Source organism: Meles meles, chromosome 4 (assembly GCF_922984935.1).
Source record: "Meles meles chromosome 4, mMelMel3.1 paternal haplotype, whole genome shotgun sequence".
NCBI classification, from domain to species: domain Eukaryota; kingdom Metazoa; phylum Chordata; class Mammalia; order Carnivora; family Mustelidae; genus Meles; species Meles meles.
Window position 1 is genome coordinate 93983525 of NC_060069.1, and position 17659 is coordinate 94001183.

Sequence of the window (17659 nt, forward strand, 5' to 3'; positions counted from 1 at the left end):
GCCTGCTTCCCCTCCTCTCTCTCTCTGCCTGCCTCTCTGCCTGCTTGTGATCTCTGTCTGTCAAATAAATAAAATCTTTAAAAAAAATAAAAAATAAAAAACAATTATAGAATTTAAAAACCATTCTTAACTTGCTGTACAGAAATAGGCAGTGAGTTGGATTTGAACTGTAGTCATAGTATACCATCCTGTTTTAGACTTTGTTTTTGTAGACATATTCATATGTCTAAGCTAGAAATATGTATATTTACTTTGTTTTTTCATCACAAAAGTAACACTTGCTTCTTGTAAAATTAAATCCTTTTTTACCTTATAGTAATTGCTTAGAACTGTTTGGGGTATATTTTAAAAATAATTTCTTTATATATATTCACTCTTATCAAAAATGGGATTATATTGGGCGCCTGGGTGGCTCAGTGGGTTAAGCCACTGCCTTCAGCTCAGGTCATGATCTCAGGGTCCTGGGATCGAGTCCCGCATCGGGCTCTCTGCTCAGCAGGGAGCCTGCTTCCCTCTCTCTCTCTCTCTCTGCCTGCCTCTCTATCTACTTGTGATCTCTCTCTGTCAAATAAATAAAATCTTTAAAAAAAAGGGATTATATTGTATTTACTCATTGGCACTTAATCATACACTTCATAATTTAGCCTTTTTTAAAAAAGATTTTATTTATTTATTTGATAGAGAGATCATAAGTAGGCAGAGAGGCAGGCAGAGCAAGAGGGAAAAGCAGGCTCCCTGCCGAGCAGGGAGCCCAGTGTGGGGCTCAGTCCCAGGACCCTGAGATCATGACCCGAGCCAAAGGCAGAGGCTTATCCCACTGAGCCACCCAAAAAAAAAATTAGCATTTTTGAGTAAGTTTTGTGATGTTGTGTTTTCTAGGTGCAAAATGCAGTTGAAGAAGATAATTGCTGCTTTGGGACTGTTGATACCTGGTTGTTACATAAGCTCACAAAAGGTAAAGATAATCTGATAGATCTATTTCAAGTAACTGAAATTTGACTGATAGAAATGATTCACCTAAAAAAGTGGAGGTTACTTTTTTTCCCCTTCTCTTATCCCAGACATACTGCTCCTTGGTACTGGAGTAACCACACGTTATAGTAAAGGTAAATAAATTTTAGAATTGTAAGAGGAGAGTGATTTTTAAATTGTGATGAGACCTCAAACACAAGATGGAGGAATAGTTTCAATTTCAAAAGTGGTAAAGACTCGAGTACGGTAACAAATTTGTCCTTTGCAGCTGGGTAACTATAGGCAATCATATTACACCTTTGAACACGTTTCCTTATCCTTAAACTGGGGATCAGAATGCCTGGGTGGCAGTCATGACCTGATTTTGGCTCAGGTCATGATCTCAGGGTCATGAGATAGAGCTCTGAGGTCAGACTTTACGCTGTGTGGGAAGTCTGCTTGAGATTCTCTCCCTCTGTTTCTGCCCCAACTTGAGTACTCTCTCTCTCTTTCTTTCAAATAAATAAATCTTTAAAAGAAATAACAAAATAAACTGGGGATCACAATGTGACAATGTATATAAAAGAGCTTTCATAAACTATAAAAGTTCAAAAAGATTAAGTGGGAAATTGCTTTGGAGATTTTGCACTGGAAATACACATTTTGGAATGAATTTGAGGCCAGACAAAGGTTCAGATTATAAACTAGGGGTAGCTGTTGATTGCTACTTGATAATATAATGTTTTCAATATGAATTTAGGTTCTGAATTTGCCACGGATTTTTCAAATGCCAGTGCAACTGGACTATTTGACCCTTTTAAGGTAAAGTTTTTTTTTTTTAATTTCCTTTTGAATCATGATTCTTGTATAATTTAGTTTGGATTCTGATGACATATTTTTATGCTCAGATGCACTGGAGCAGGATCCTTACTTCCCTGCTTTCGATACCACTGTCTATCCTGCCTCCTGTGAGGGATACAAGGTAATAATGAACATCAGTTATAGGAACTAGCAAAATTGTCCCTGAATTGTCATTTTGCCTTAGCGGGGAAAGCATTTTGTTATTTGTTTGAGGTGCTTGAATGTTCATTATATAACTTTTTGGTCTGTGTGAAAATCAATTTGCTGAATTTTAGAATTAATATTTTTCTAGAGCTATGACTGACTTTTTAAATCAATTTTGTTCGAAGCCACAATTTTGGATCAGTGGATGAAGAGATATTTGGTGTGCCTATACCAATAGTGGCCTTGGTAAGTAGAAAACTTGAGGGTTTCTCCATGCATAGTATAAACTAAATAATATATATATGGATAGTTGGGATTATATTTAAGAGCATTAGAGGTCCTTGCAGAATAAAATTAAAGTATTTTTTTCTTTTTAAGTTAATGTGCCCTGGATATAATCAGGAGTATTTTCTGTATCCTGGTAAGGGGACCCACTGGGCCAGTCTTCTGACATGAAAGCACTTTCTGATCTTTTCTGACTTATATAAATATTGTTTTTCAGAAAACTGTTAAATTTTTTTTAATGTTGTATTTCTGAATAATGTGTGGCTTATATTTGATAACTCTGAAACAAAAACAAAGGATAGGGCCATTGCTCAGTTTGTATTTGATACAGTATAACCAAACAGTGACAAGGCAACTTAAAATAAATAGAATGTTGTATTTATATTTTATAAAATCCTTAGCCAACATAGACCAGTAGAGAAACTATAGAAGAGTGAAACATTAATTATTTCAGGTTTTTGAGGTTCTTTCTTGATTGTACTCTTTCTGTCTGGATGAAAGATCTAGAACTTAGAGAAGTTCAAGGATTTGCCCCCTAGTTGAGGGGCTCTGCGGAAATTCCAACCTTGACTTTGGTTTCCTGTAATAGCTTATGCAGGAAATATAGACCGTCTTTCCCAGGTGGATGATTGCCATAGTAGATGGAACAATCAGGTGAGAGAAGGGAAGTTTATTTCCAAGTTATAAATTCCTGGTCATTTAGAGAGTCTTATTCAACTTCATGGTAGGCTCAGGTTTAGGTAAAGGTATGGCTGGAATAGTCGAAGTTTAGTGACAGAGTGTTCTTTATGAGTTTTGGTCCTTAAAATATTACTATACGTTGTTAAAAAGAGGGGCACCTGGCTGGCTCAGTTGGTGGAACATGCAGCTCTTGATGTTGGGATTATAAATTTGAGCCCCACGCTGGGTGTAGACATTACTTAAAAATGAAATCTTGAGAGAAAGAAAGAGAGAGAGAGGGTGAAAGAAAACAATAGGCCTAAAATGGCAGCCTAAACCAAGACTTAAAACCTTCCCTAACTGCAGTTTCAACCCCCCAGAAATGTAACCCTTACCTGTCAACATGGAATTTTTCCATCAGCACTAGGAAAGTTTCTGATAGGCCCCTTCCTTTCCCCTTAGGGCAACCTTACCTAAAACAATGGTGGTTTGTTTTTTTTTTTTGCTAATAATTCATTTTTTCCTTTTCTGGGGCACCTGGGTGGTTTGGTCAGTAAAGTGACCAACTCTTAATCTCAGCTCAGGTCTTGATTTCAAGGTCATGAGTTCAAGCCCCACATTGGGCTTTATGATGTGGGGGGAGCCTACTTAAAAAAAAAAAAAGACTTTCCTTTTCTGTAGCTCTTTGGTGCTCCCCATAATTGCTAGATGGGATGCCGCCTAATTCATGAATTGATTAATAAAGCCAGTTAGATCTTCAAATTTTACTCAGTTGGGGGCGCCTGGATGGCTCAGTCAGTGAAGCATCTGCCTTCTGCTCGGATCATGGTCCCAGGGTCCTGGGATGGAGACCCTCATTGGACTCCCTGCTCAGCAGGATGTCTGCTTCTCCCTCTGCCTCTCCCCTGCCCCGTGTTTATGCTCTCTTGCTTGCTCTGTCATTCTCTCTAAAATAAATAAAATCTTAAAAAAAAAAAAAAAAGAGAGAAGAAAATTTCCTTGGTTGAATTATTGTTATTTAACAGATTTGGTGGCAGGCAGCAACAAGATCCAAAGCGAACTTCCAGCAGCATCTGGGGACAATGAGAAATACAGGCATGGTACCCCATGAACCCTTTGAATTCATGTATCTCTTGCTGTTCCTGAGGGCTGTGGGCAAGTTCCCTTTTGGTTCAGAGCTTCACTCTTAGTTCATTCAAGCTCCCCCAGTGTAATTGGCCTTCCTTTACAGCCTGAACTGCCAGATGGTTATGCCCAGAGCTGGCAGTTTTGCCTAGAGTCCAGCTGAGCTGGGAAAAATGTCTGCCCAAAGGCAAAATCCTAGCCTTTCAGGCCACAATTCCCCTGGAATTGCTGGAAAGCCCCAGCAAGATTCCACAAGAATTGTCTGTGGTGAGCGCCAGGCCTTCTCTTGGCGGGGACACAGTAACATCTCTTGGTTGTCCGCTTATACATTAAGGTATGCATATTTGTCTTGTTTTGTGTAGATAAAGGCTATCACTAACAGGGATCTCAGAGACCAAAAAACTGGAAAAATTGGTGGGCACAGGGTGAACATTTGAAGCCTATTAGAGCACTTACCACCTCAAGAAAATGGGTTAGATTGATACAAGTTCGCCCACCAACCTCAAGAAAACCTCTATACGATGAGGTACTCTGTAAAACATGCAAGATCCCTGGCCCAGTAGCCCATCCCTTTTAGGTATTAGTTTGGCTCTGAGAACTCAAGCCTTAGCTAATGGAATCCTTAACTTCTAGAGTCAAAGCATGCCACCTTCCAGTGCACCTGTTTATTTTATGTCTAAGAACTATAGTTCTAGAAGTTGTAGATATCATGCAAAAATGGCTAAATCTTACTAAACTTGTTTTGTGTCCTGGGGAACTTGACTCATTAACTGTCAGGTCAAGGGTCCCCAAATAAGTCCAGACAGAAATATGAGTCGCACTCCATTTGTAGCTAGATGCAGCTGGACAGAAATATAGGTTAACTCCATTTGTGCTGGGAATCCTACCAAACTGCTCCAGCCTTCCAGAGAATTACAACCTAGAAATACAATGGTCATTATGGGGACTGTTCCAATTCGATAAAATCATTTAAGAAGTGCACTTGAAAGGAAGGATTCCCAAATTAAACAGAATGGGATGTCTGTTTTCATTGGCAAGCAGAAGCCTCTAAAAGGTTTCAGAATTCCCATATTGTTTCATTAAAAGACTCATTGCGAAAGGCTAGTGAAAAAAGGGAGAAGAGGTACCCCAAACAAAAGACTGTAAGATCAACGTAGTTCCTCTTGCTCCCCTCTATCCTCCTTGGAGTACTCATTCTACTAATCCTTTGTCTGAATTTTTTTCCACTCTGAAAAGACTACACAACCATAAACAAAACTCCACCACATTGGCCTTACATACACCCCGTATTTAACTTCATAGGAGGACCCCATATGGGCCCGTCCCAGAGTCATTGAAACAGAGGGATTTTCTGGTGAAACTGCTATGTTATTCCCTTAAACAGCCAAGGAGAAAGTCTGGTAGATACCAGAGCCTCCAGAGGGGATCCTGGAAAAACTTCCAGCAAAGGGTGAAAATTCTTACCTGAACTAGTTCCTTCCAAATCTCTGTCTGTAGTGCTCAGTCTAGAGAGGAAAATAAAATTTCACATTGTCCCTTCCTTTCCAAATCCAGACCCACTGACTATTGATCCTTTCTCTCCCAGAGATCCGTAGTGCTTTCTCATTTCTCTAGTTTTATGTGACTGGGCTTGTCTTTTTGCCTGCATGGGACATGCAGATTTTGGTTCTGTGGCTATCATTTGGAGTGACTTTAGATCTTGGGAAGGTAATATCCTTTGCACCCTCTTTGGGGACCTTTCTTACACCCATGCAGTGTTATTCTGTACCACCAGAAATATTTTAAATTAGAACCATGTCCCCAGGGGAAAAAGAAGGAAACTGAGAATAACAGAGTTGAGTAGGTAGATCAACCTATAATGTCATTTAAGTTGCAGCCCAGTTCCTGGAGGAAGTGAAGCAATTGTCCTTATCCTGCAATATTTATAAAACTAGAAATACAGCTCTAGAGGCAATGCAGAGTTTACCTATTTCTTTACCAGTCCCAAAACTTGCCCTGTTTATCTCAAACAGATCGTAAATTTTTAGCTCTAGGAAAGCAAGTGTCCTTCCTAGAGGAACTTGCATACTTTCTCTGTCCCATGAAGTTTACGTCTTATCATGTCTTAGAAATGTAAACAAAGCCCACAATCTCCAGATACTGAGAGAAAAAAGGGAAAGAAGACTTTTTAAAAATACAAACCTGCAAAGGAGCTCTTTTCCCAAACTCTAGCATTACCTCCTGAAGATTAATCCTAGGGACAAATACAAATCTTAAAAATCTTATCTGCAAATATTAGTAATTATAGGGTCTTTGTGTGCATCTGTCTGTCTCTCTTTCTCTATGTATATATTAAGTGTGAGATATTTTTCTACCTCTGGATGGTATTGCTAAAATTAATTTGTAAAAGAGCTCTGTTTACTTGGTTTAAAGGCAAACACTGGTAAGGATTAGATACCTTAAAACTCTCAGAAAGAAACCAATTCAAATATTTTCTCAAGCTCACAAAATCTGGGTAAATATTTGATATGAAAGCTGCTTTAAGGTTGTTGGTTTAATTAATGTAGACATATCTTAGGGTAGCGCCATTAAGCAGCCAACTCTTGGTTTCGGCTTAGGTCGTGATCTCTGAGTTGTGGGACTGAGACCCACATTGGACTCTGTGGTCCATGTGGAGTCTGCTTAAAATTCTCTCTCCCTCTCCCCCTGCCCCTCCCGCTTGTGCATGTGCACACGCACATTCTCTCTCTATCTCTAAAATAAACAGATCTTTAAAGAATATTAAAGTAGACATGACTTTAAAGTTATCAGCATTAAAATTAAAACTTTTATTCTGCCTTAATTCACTTAAAGTCGAATAAGGTAATATAATTTCTGTTATAGATAAAAAAAAAATAGCTTGGCAGGGGGCACCTGGGTGGCTCAGTCAGTTAGGCATCCAGCTCTTGATCTCAGCGGAGGTCATGATCTTGGGTCATGAGATCAAGTCCCACATCAGGCTCTGCATCAGGGGAGTCTGCTCAAGATTCTCTCTCTCTCTCCCTCTGCCCCTCCCCTACTCTCTCTGTCAAATAAATAAATTAAAAAAAAATAACTTGGAAGAATGATTGACTTTATCTGATGTCTTATGAAGTTCTTATGGGTAATACAAGTGTAATTATTAAGAACAAGTAAATAGGTATAAATAAAATAAAAAATTTAGGTAATCTTTTAAATAGTCTCCCAAATCTTTTTGGTAACCTAACACCCTAAAGTTTTTCTTCATTTTAAAAATTTTATTTATTTGACAGAGAGAGGCAGTGAGAAAGGGAACACAAGCAGGGGGAGTAGGAGAGGGAAAAGCAAGCCTCCTACTGAGGAGTTGATCCACTTGATCCAATGTCGGACTTGATCCACAGGACCCTGGGATCATGACCTGAGCCAAAGGCAGTTGCTTAAGGAGTGAGCCACTCACTCCTAAAGTTTTTCTAAGTTAGGTTAAGTAACGAATTAAGTTGAATTCATTAAATATCTATATCATTTGTAAATAAGATGAAATACTAAAATATCAGTTACTAAACATAGGTTTGTTTATCTTATGGTGCCTGGCTGGTGTAGTGGAGCATGCAACTCTGATCTCAGGATTGTAAGTTCAAGCCCCACATTGGGTGTAGAGATTACTTAAAAATATCTTAAAAAAAAAAAAAAGAAATATCTATTCATGGCTTCTTGTTACAGAAAAACTATAATATATTTTGAATATGTTAGTGCTACATTGGGAAATTAAAAACATAATGCTTCTAAAAATTATAAAATGTATTTATAAATTTGCCAATCCAAAGAATGCTGGTATAACTGACTTTCCATTTGCTTAACACTACTAGAAATAATAGGGGAAACATCTCCATATGCGAGGGAAGTAAAATACATGTTTTTGATTTAAAAAAAAAGTATGAGGATGGAGATATATTCTTTGAGGAAAAACAGTTTTAGAAAAAAAGGGAATCTCTGGCAAGGAATTGTGTATGTGGTCAGGACTGACTAAAGATTGGAACAGCTAAGTTTTAGTATCAAAACTAAGCTAGTGCAAAATGAGAATTTGGTTTTCTCTCTCTGCTTTAAGAGGATGAAGTTTGTTTGTTTGTTTGGACTTTTTGTTGGCTTAAGTCTCTTTGACCTGGAGCATACCAAAGAATTTGCTAAACTATTTAAGCTTATGTGATATGTTAAATTACATCAGAGGCATTATAAAATAAAAAAGACCTTATTTATGTTGTTAGATTTTGGCACGTGTGCATAAAGTCCATTCTGCTTCTGAAAAAAAAAAAAAAAAAAAAAAAAGCCCCTCATTGCCACACTTTTGCCATCCTGATGTCCTGTAACATGGCAACAGTCTGCTACTGAATCAGAGGAATATAGGTGGGTAAATACTGGCTGTCCATTCAATGAATAGTTGGGGCTGTGGGAAAACTAAGATGGCTGCTTAGTTTTTCCCAGTTCCTTGGTAAACCCTATTTTTCAGTTTTTACAGTCCTTCACTAACCATAGGGCATTCAAGATGACCCAAAATTATGAATAGACGTTGGTGGGGAGACTTCTGTAATATTGTAAAAATAACCTACCAGCAATTCCTGACTTGCCAGGTCATCCTGGGAAAATTGATTTTGTTCCCAGAGCCTCAGACCTACCCCTCTGGACCCTTTGAACACCTGCAGCTGGACTCCATTCCAGCTACTAGTTCCTAGGGGTTACCTGTATGTTCTTGTTACTCTTGTTACTCATTGTATGTTTTGTGGATGGTTTGAAGCCTTTCCCTGCTGCAAGGCTGTGATGCCTTCACAGTAGCAAGGAAACTATTAGAAAATGTGTTTCCCATTTGGGGCGTACCTTCCATAATCTCCAGTGATCAAGGCATCCACTCCACTGGGCAAATCATACGAACCTTAATGAAAACCTTGCAAAACTTCTTGGAATTCTATCAGAAGCTTGTATACTGAGCTGGGATAATTAGATATTCTGGAAACATTAGGAGAGAAGATGGCCCTTGAGCCCCATAGGAAGAGGAATCTTACCAGATGCTCCTGATCATTGACACTGCTGCAAAACTAGAAGGGATGGAGCCTTGAGTACACATCTCACAGCTTGTGAAGCTTCCCCCTCCAACCAGGTCTTCTAGAGATGCTGGAGACACCTCCAAATCAAATTGATGAGGAAAAGAAGGAGCAGATGTGGGGCGGAATGCTTCTGCCCAAGATGATGAATCAAGACTAAACTTTAACTAAATGTACAACCCTTTCTCCTTCTCCTTTCTTTTATTCTGGCATTAGCCCGGAAAGTTAATTCTGTCATCTGTTTCTCCACAGGCCATTGCTTCAGGGCCTTTGGAATTTAGAATAACCTTTTAGTTCAGGCTAGGAAAAAAATCTAACAGCCCCTAGTTTTTCACAAGCAAAATAAGACAACTCTTTGGGCGACTCCCTTGAAGTTACATTGTTGAGCTAGAAAGGACCTGCCAGGAGGCTTTTATAATTCAGGAATTCACTCCTCTTGGTAGGTCCCTACTTCCCTGGTTATGGGTAAATGTAAATGAGCCTATGATGAGGAAATTCCCCTCAATTCTTGAAATTACTACAGAATCTGCTGTTAAAGCAGCAGAGGCCCAACAGCCATCCTTAGATTCTTCAGCCAAGGCTGTTCTTTTTTTTTTTTTTTTTAAGATTTTATTTATTTATTTGACAGACAGAGATCACAAGTAGGCAGAGAGGCAGGCAGAGAGAGAGAGGAAGGGAAGCAGGCTCCCCATGGAGCAGAGAACCCGATGTGGGGCTCGATCCCAGGACCCTGGGATCATGACCTGAGCCAAAGGCAGAGGCTTTAATCCACTGAGCCACCCAGGTGCCCCAAGGCTGTTCTTGATAGTACGATAGCCCTTGATTATTTTTTAGCCCAGCAAGGGGAATCTCTGCTCTGGTCAGCACCACCTGCTTATTTGGATTAACCCTTCTGGGGATTTCGAAACTTAATTACATAAGATCACTGAACAAGCTGCTTGGCTTGAAAGAATAACGTCTTCAGTGGGGTTTTTCGTTGACTTATTTGATTTTAATTGTTTTGGGTCTTGGGAACCATGGCTTTGAAGTGCACTCCAAATACTGGGAATTATCCTGTTTATAGTTATCGTAATAATCTCCCTGGTACATTGTATTCTCTCAAAAGCTTTACATGCATGTTAGCTGCCAAGCACCAAACAAATGATCTCCCTAAGACGGGAACATTAGAAAAGGAATGAAGAGGACAACTGACTTAAAAATTGTAAACTTGAAGTAATAACCTGTGAATTTCACAGAAATTAAGCAAAAAACCATCATGACCCGTGAATACCACTCAGTAACAGCTGTGAGAACTCTGGAGTGGTGGTGGAGAATGCTGCTAATGCTTTAAATTTTGATTGCATCTCTCAGTTAAGCTGAGAGTCTGATCAAAAGGAGGAAATTGTTAATAAGAAAAACACAGGCCTAAGGTGGCAACTCCAAGCCAGTAAACCAAGACTTAATAGCTAATCCACCTGTAGTTTCAGCTCCCCAGAAATGTAACCCTTACCCAGTCAACATGGGAATTTCTGGGTCAGCCTTAGGAAATTTAATGATAGACTCCTTCTGTCCACCTTAGGAGGGCAACTGTTCCCAAAACAATGGGTTCTTTGCTAATAGTTTCCTTTTTTCTCTATTCTTGTTCTACTTAAACTTTCCTTTTCTTTAGCCCTTTGGAGCTCGCCTCTGCTAGAATGGATTCATCACTTAATAAAGCCAAATAGAGCTTTAAAATTTACTCTGTTGAACATTGTTATGTAACAATTTACATTTAATTATTTTAACAAAATGTTATAATTTTTCTTTTAACAAAAATTTTAGTTGGGAATGTGTAGTTTTGACCTATATCTCTTTATATTAAGCATACACCTATCACTCTTATTAAAAGAGAAATTTGTGAGGTCAGTTATTTTGAATGAATGAATGAATGAATGAAACTACTTTTAAGTTGAAAAATCTTTGTTTTTTTCTGGATAATTTTTATTCTGACCTTTATTTCTCAGATTTTTCCTGTGATATTTAAAAGTCATAAAGTAGATTGCCTACTAAAAATTCCTGAGGCACATTGGTTACCACACAATGTTAGTCCTGAAGAGACTTCTAGCTTATTCTTGCTCTTTATTCTTTCCAGGGCTTTTTTTTTTTTCCTTAAGGAAAAGGAGAAAAGAAAACAAGATGTTGACCCATGAGAATACAATATAGGAGACAGTGGCATACAGTGAAATGGGCCACTGCTGATGCCCAGCCATCTTATATTTGAACATTTTTGGCAGGTCGCCGATCAGCAATCAGCCATGTTTGGAGAGTGCTGCTTCCACACAGGAGACGTGAAACTAACCATGGGAACTGGGACATTTTTGGATATTAATACTGGAAATAACCTTCAACATAGTGTTGGAGGTAAATAGTTAGAATTTATCCTTTTTATTGATAAAATATCACTTCATATTTAACTTTTGTGGCACTTTTCCCATTTTATATTGAGTACTTCCTAACATATTTTTCACTGTTATTCTTAGAGACAGTTAATTTCCATTTCCCTGTTTTCCTTAAAAGCATAAAAAATGAGATAGATATTATAGAAAACTCAGTATTAGGGTATTTTGGTCAGTTTACTAAATATTTACCTGTAATACCTATTATATTTGTCTAAAGCATTTTTGTAGGCCTCTAAATTTTCTCTTATGAGTTAGCAGTTCTTTTTGTGATTTTTTTGGGAGGTGGTAATTCTCAATTAATATTCTGCACATATTTAATGACTGTTGCCAAGAAATTGGTTTCCCTGATGGAAGACATCCTAGGATATGTAAACCAAGAAATTTAGATTGTGGAACTATACCCTAGGAGGCCTGTGGGCTCTTAATCGGGGCTGTGGTCTCCTAACATGGTTACAAAGAGGTAGTTTTAAAATCTTTTTCTTACCTTCAGTACCCCCCTCAAGCTCTTCCTTTCCCCCTAACTTGGAAAATGGAAGATAGAAAATTTCATCATTGCATTAGGTTGTTTCTACTTAGGAATCTTCACAAATAAATAAAATAGTGTAGTTGGCTCTGTCTGTGTGTTTTTAGAGACATAGATATGCCTACGGCTACTAAAAGCTAATGTTTATTGTTCATATTAAATACCAGGCACACACTAAGTTTTTTATGCTTTAATTCAGTTTATTCTCATAGGAGCTGTCTGAGGCAGACCATTTTACAGTTGAGGAGACTGAGGCTGTGAGGTTAGAAACTTGTGAGATCATTGACTTCAGAGCCACTTTGCTATTTTTTAAGATAATCCAATTGTTAGTCAAAATTGTAGATGTCTCTATAATGAATTATCTACTTATTACATTTGACTTATATTATTTTTTGTTTTTAAGGGTTTTATCCTCTAATTGGGTGGAAGATTGGCCAAGAAGTTGTATGCTTAGCTGAAAGCAATGCAGGAGACACTGGTACTATCATAAATTGGGCTCAAGAATTAGGTAAGTCGGGGCGCCTGGGTGGCTCAGTGGGTTAAAGCCTCTGCCTTTCGCTCAGGTCATGATCCCAGGGTCCTGGGATCGAGCCCCGCATCGGGCTCTCTGCTTGGCGGGGAGCCTGCTTCCTCCTCTCTCTCTCTCTGCTTGCCTCTCTCCCTACTTGTGATCTCTATCTGTCAAATAAATAAAATAAAAATCTAAAAAAAAAAAAAAAAAAAGAATTAGGTAAGTCATCTTTTAAACATTTCACAGGCCTGACTTAAAGAATTCAAGCACGCCGTAGGACTGATGATGAGTAGGGAATGAATGGATTGTTCAGTTGAGACATAAAAGGACCTATGCTAGAAGAAAATATAGGATTTTTTTTAATGACACTGGGATGGCAAAAGGCTAGGCATTAAGGCCAGATACCATAAAAAAAAAAGCAATAAATTTAAGTGTATAAATTATTAGAATGTGTAAGGAGAGAGGTGCCATGAGCAAAGTTAAAAGACAAGTTGGTAAGAACGATTTGTAGCATACGTCAGAAAAATTAACAAAGATGACTAAAGAATTGGGGTGTCTGGGTGCTCAGTCAATTACGTGTCTGCCTTCAGCTCAGGTCATGGTCCTGGTGTCGAGCCCTGCATCCATTGGGTTCCATGCTCAGTGGGGAGTCTGCTTCTTCCTCTCCTTCTGCCCCTCCCCCTGTTCCTGCTCTCTGTTTCTCTCACTCTGTCTCCCAATTAAATAAGTAAGATTTTAAAAAAAGATAACTAAAGAATGAACAAAGGACAGAAGTATAGATAGCTATCATATCAAATGACTATTAAAAATGACTATTTTTAATAATCATGTCTCAGTCAGTTAAGCATCTGCCTTCGGCTCAGGTCATGATCCTGGGGTCCTGGGATCGAACCCCACATTGGGCTCCCTGCTTCTTCCTCTCTGCCTCTCCCCTGGCTCTTGCATGTGCATGCTCTCTTTCTCTCTCAAATTAATAAAATCTTTAAAAAAAGTATGTACATAAAAATTATGTCATCTGCTGTTGGCAGAGGTTAAGTAGTTTGATGATGTTCAGCACTGATGGAAATATAGAGAAAAAACTGTTCTTTTCCTTTGCAATGAGCATTAACTAGTATGACCTTTCTGGAGGACAAACAGGCAATATGTTTCAATTTTTTTTTTTTTTAAAGATTTTATTTATTTATTTGACAGACAGATCACAAGTAGGCAGAGGCAGACAGAGAGAGAGGGAGAAGCAGGCTCCCTGCTGAGCAGAGAGCCCCATGCGGGGCTTGATCCCAGGACCCTGAGATCATGACCTGAGCTGAAGGCAGAGGCTTTAACCCACTGAGCCACCCAGGCGCCCCAATATGTTTCAATTTATAGAGTGCAGACCCTTTGCCCTCAGTTTTCTTTTTTTTTTTCTTTTTAAGAAAACAGTGATACAGGTATGCAAAGATGTGTACATGCTTAAGTGTTTAATACAGTGATTAGAAATAAGTTCCTGTCTAAAGTAAAGCATCGAGTAAGTAAATATCAGTATATCCATACAGTGGGACATTGTACAGTCACATATAATGGCATGGTTGTATATCTTACTGATGTAGAACACTGTCTATGAGAAATTAAAGAGGTAGTTGCAGGACAGTCTATATAAATCTTTTTTGCTTGTATTTTACAACTTTATTGAGCTATAATCCACATACCATATAATTTGCCTACTTAAAGTGTAAAATTCAGTGTTCTTTGGGGCTATACAACCATTACCATAATCTCCTTTTAGAACATTTTTATTCCCCCTAAAAGGTACCCCCATAGGCACTGGCATTCTTGTTTTACCCACCAGCCCTAAGCTACCATGGATCTACTTTCTGTCTCTATGGATTTGCCTATTCTGGACATTTCATATGGATGCAATTAAATAATGCATGGTGTCTTGAAACTGCCTTCTTTCACTCACTTTCACTCAGCATAGTGTTGCAAGGGTCACCGTGTTGTGGCGTGTGTCAGTGCTTCATTTCTTTTTATTGCTGAATAATAATTCATTATATGGCTGCACCACAATTTATTTATTCATTCATCAAACAATGGACATTTGGCTTGTTCCCACATTTTGGCTTTTGTAAATAATGAATAGCCTGTATATTACATAGCCATATTTCATGCAGAAGGTGTGAAATGTTACATACCAAAGAATTGACAATGGGTATCTCTGATTAAATTATGGAGCAGGCTGTAATTTTCTACTTTGCTAATTTGAACTAAGCTGAGTTGTTTAAACAAAAAGCCAATTCTGTTGGCAGAAAACATAAAACTCTAGGAAGAAAATGCCAGTCCATCTCCATTCTTCCTTTCTCTCTCCTTCTCCATGAGCCTGCACCTGCATTATAAGCATAAGATTACTTGTTTATAAGTTATTATTATAAAAGTTTATTTCAAAGTTTTTTGTCACTTCAAAGTCTCTTCTTTTTTTTTTTTTTTTTTTAGATTTATTTATTTATTTATTTATTTGAGACACAGAGAGAGAGAGAGTGTGTGTGCACACATGTGGGAAAGGGGTAGAGGAAGAGAGGGTGAGAGAGAATCTCAAGTAGACCTCCACACTGAGCATGAAGCCCAACAGGGTGCTTGATCTCAGGACCCTGAGATCATGACCTGAGCCTAAATCAAGAGTTGGATGCCCAACCAGCTGAACCACCCAGATGCCCCAGAAGTCTCTTCTTTAAGTTTATCTCTTTTAACTTTTTTTTGACATCTATCTTGATTATCAGAAATAGAAAATGGGGATGCCTGCGTGGCTCAGTTGGTAAGTGACTGCCTTCAGCTTAGGTCATGGTCCCAGGACTGAGTCCCACATTGGGCTCTTTGCTCAGCAGGAATCAGGCTTCTCTGGCTGCCCCATTCCGTGTTTGTGTGCTCTCTCTCTCCCTCTGACAAATAAATAAATAAAATCTTAAAAAAAAGAAAAGAAAAAGAAAGTTACATATTTCTTCTCCTTCAGTTGTACCTTCTATTAATTTTACTCCTTCCCAAAAAAATGCAAAGAAAAAGCAGAAAAACTTCACATTCATCAGTTAAAAAAATAATTCTTGAGTTCTATGTGACATCATGTGCACGTTCTCTGTAGGAATCTTTGCTTTGCTGGCTTGAGTCTCATACACTGTGATTCTCGAATGATGAAAACTCTTTTCTGGGAGATGGGGCTAAATGGTCCTATCTAGAAAAGCGATGTGATTTCTGGTAGAGGCACAAGGTCTCCTGAAGGCCAGTCTCATCTCTGGCAAGGAAATGGGACTGTTGTTCTGACTACAGGGAGAGAGAATTCAGAGTTGAATTATTTACTTTAAAATTTTAGCCATTGGTAAAGCTAAACATCTGTATCTGTCTGAAATTCACACAAAACGTTGACATTTATTTGAATATATTTCTTTCTGTTCTGAGAAATCACTTTAGTGGGTATACTGAAAAAAATTAATCATGTTCAGGAGAAACACAGTGTGTAAGAGCCTAAGTAGCCCTGACATTTCCTTGAATGTGTGAGCTGAACCTTACATCTTTGTGTGGTGTCCTGAGCATCTCCAGTCTGGATGATGGCTTCCTTCCACTTCGTTAGTGGATTGAACACCTCAGCTCAGGTGTAAAAGCTGTTTTAAACAAGTTTCGTCTTGATTTTCTAAGTCTTTTTCACACAGGCCAGTTCTTCCTTTTTCCCCCCTTAGCCTACTGTTAACTGGCACATTTGGGTTCCCACATGGTCATCTCTTTTCTTTTTGATTTAGTCCATTTCTCCTCCCCTTCACTCTTTGTTCTATTTTGCTGTCTTAATCTTATAAGAATTTTTCTGTCTTCCAGCTTGTATTGAGTTAACAAGTAACTGAGCGCTCACAGCGTGCCTGGAACTAACCGTACATGCTAGGGTGACGTGAGTGAATGACACAGAAACCCGCTGCCCTCACAGCAGTTACAGTCTAACATGAAAGACTTGGGGAGGGGGGTTTCTTTTCTCTCTCTCTCTTTTTTTTTTTTTTTTAAAGATTTTATTCATTTATTTGACAGAGATCACAAGTAGGTAGAGAGGCAGGCAGAGAGAGAGGAGGGGAAGCAGGCTCCCCGCTGAGCAGAGAGCCCAATGTGAGGCTCGATCCCAGGACCCTGGGATCATGACCCAAGCCGAAGGCAGAGGCTTTAACCCACTGAGCCACCCAGGCGCCCCTCTCTTTTGTTTTTTTAAAGATTTTATTTATTTGAGAGAGACAGAGATAGCTAGAGAGAGCACGGCTGTGGGTGGGGGGGGGGGGGTGAGGAGCAGGAGAAGCAGGCTCCCGCCAAGCAGAGAGCGAGACACAGGGCTCAGTCCCAGGACCCTGATATCATGACCTGAGCCAAAAGCAGACACTTACCTACTGAGCCACCCAGGAGTCCCAGGAATGACGTGTTTTAAATGGAAAAAATTGAAAAAAATGTATTAGTGTTAAGTCCCAGAAAAGAGAAGTAGTTGCAGGATCAATGATCTCTTTTAAAAAATATTTATTTATGTATTTATGTAAGCAAAGATAATAGAAATTTATTAAGTGAAAATAGAGAAAAAGCTCTCCAGAGAGAGGGGTCTGGACAGGCCTAGGAGGACCTTTAGGGTTGGTCTTTTATAGAAAGCCAACCAGGGAACTTAAATCCTTTTAACATCTCTGTCGATATCACCACTGAGCAAGGACTAGTGATAACACCTCCAATGGCCCACCTCAGCTCCGGTCTCCTTATTCTTTGTTGGTCACAGGTTATTATCGTAAAAGACACCCACCCCTCACACCTAGGGCAGGATGGTCCAGTTTGTTCCCTTACCTCTGGTTTCCCCACATCTCCACATTTTCAGGATTTCTGTGACCTGATCGCAGAGCCCCCTATCTATCTCTCCCTACTTAGTCCTGCCTATCCCTTACTCATTCCTCTCCCTGGAATAGTAAACTTACCTGCCATTAGAGAATGGGATGGTGGCCACTCTGGCTGCTTCCTGCTGAAATGGGGTGGTGGGCTATATGGCATTTAGAATCTGTTCAGGGGTTGGTCCAGGGGATTGTGGTGTGGCTCCAGGGGGTCATGACGGGCAGCAAGTTGTACATGCCTCAGCATATGCAAA

General features: G+C 39.1%; 1 protein-coding gene across 6 annotated transcripts in view; it reads left to right on the plus strand.

Moving 5' to 3' along the window:
• The window catches only part of GK5 (glycerol kinase 5), a 103969-nt gene that overhangs the window by 54901 nt on the left and 31409 nt on the right, over positions 1-17659 (plus strand). For all 6 annotated transcript variants that reach the window (XM_046002952.1, XM_046002951.1, XM_046002956.1 and 3 more), the window contains 6 exons: positions 880-955; positions 1712-1773; positions 1860-1933; positions 2142-2202; positions 11348-11474; positions 12439-12543. In XM_046002952.1, the coding sequence (XP_045858908.1) occupies positions 880-955; positions 1712-1773; positions 1860-1933; positions 2142-2202; positions 11348-11474; positions 12439-12543 (505 nt within the window). The remainder of the gene's footprint in view (positions 1-879; positions 956-1711; positions 1774-1859; positions 1934-2141; positions 2203-11347; positions 11475-12438; positions 12544-17659) is intronic.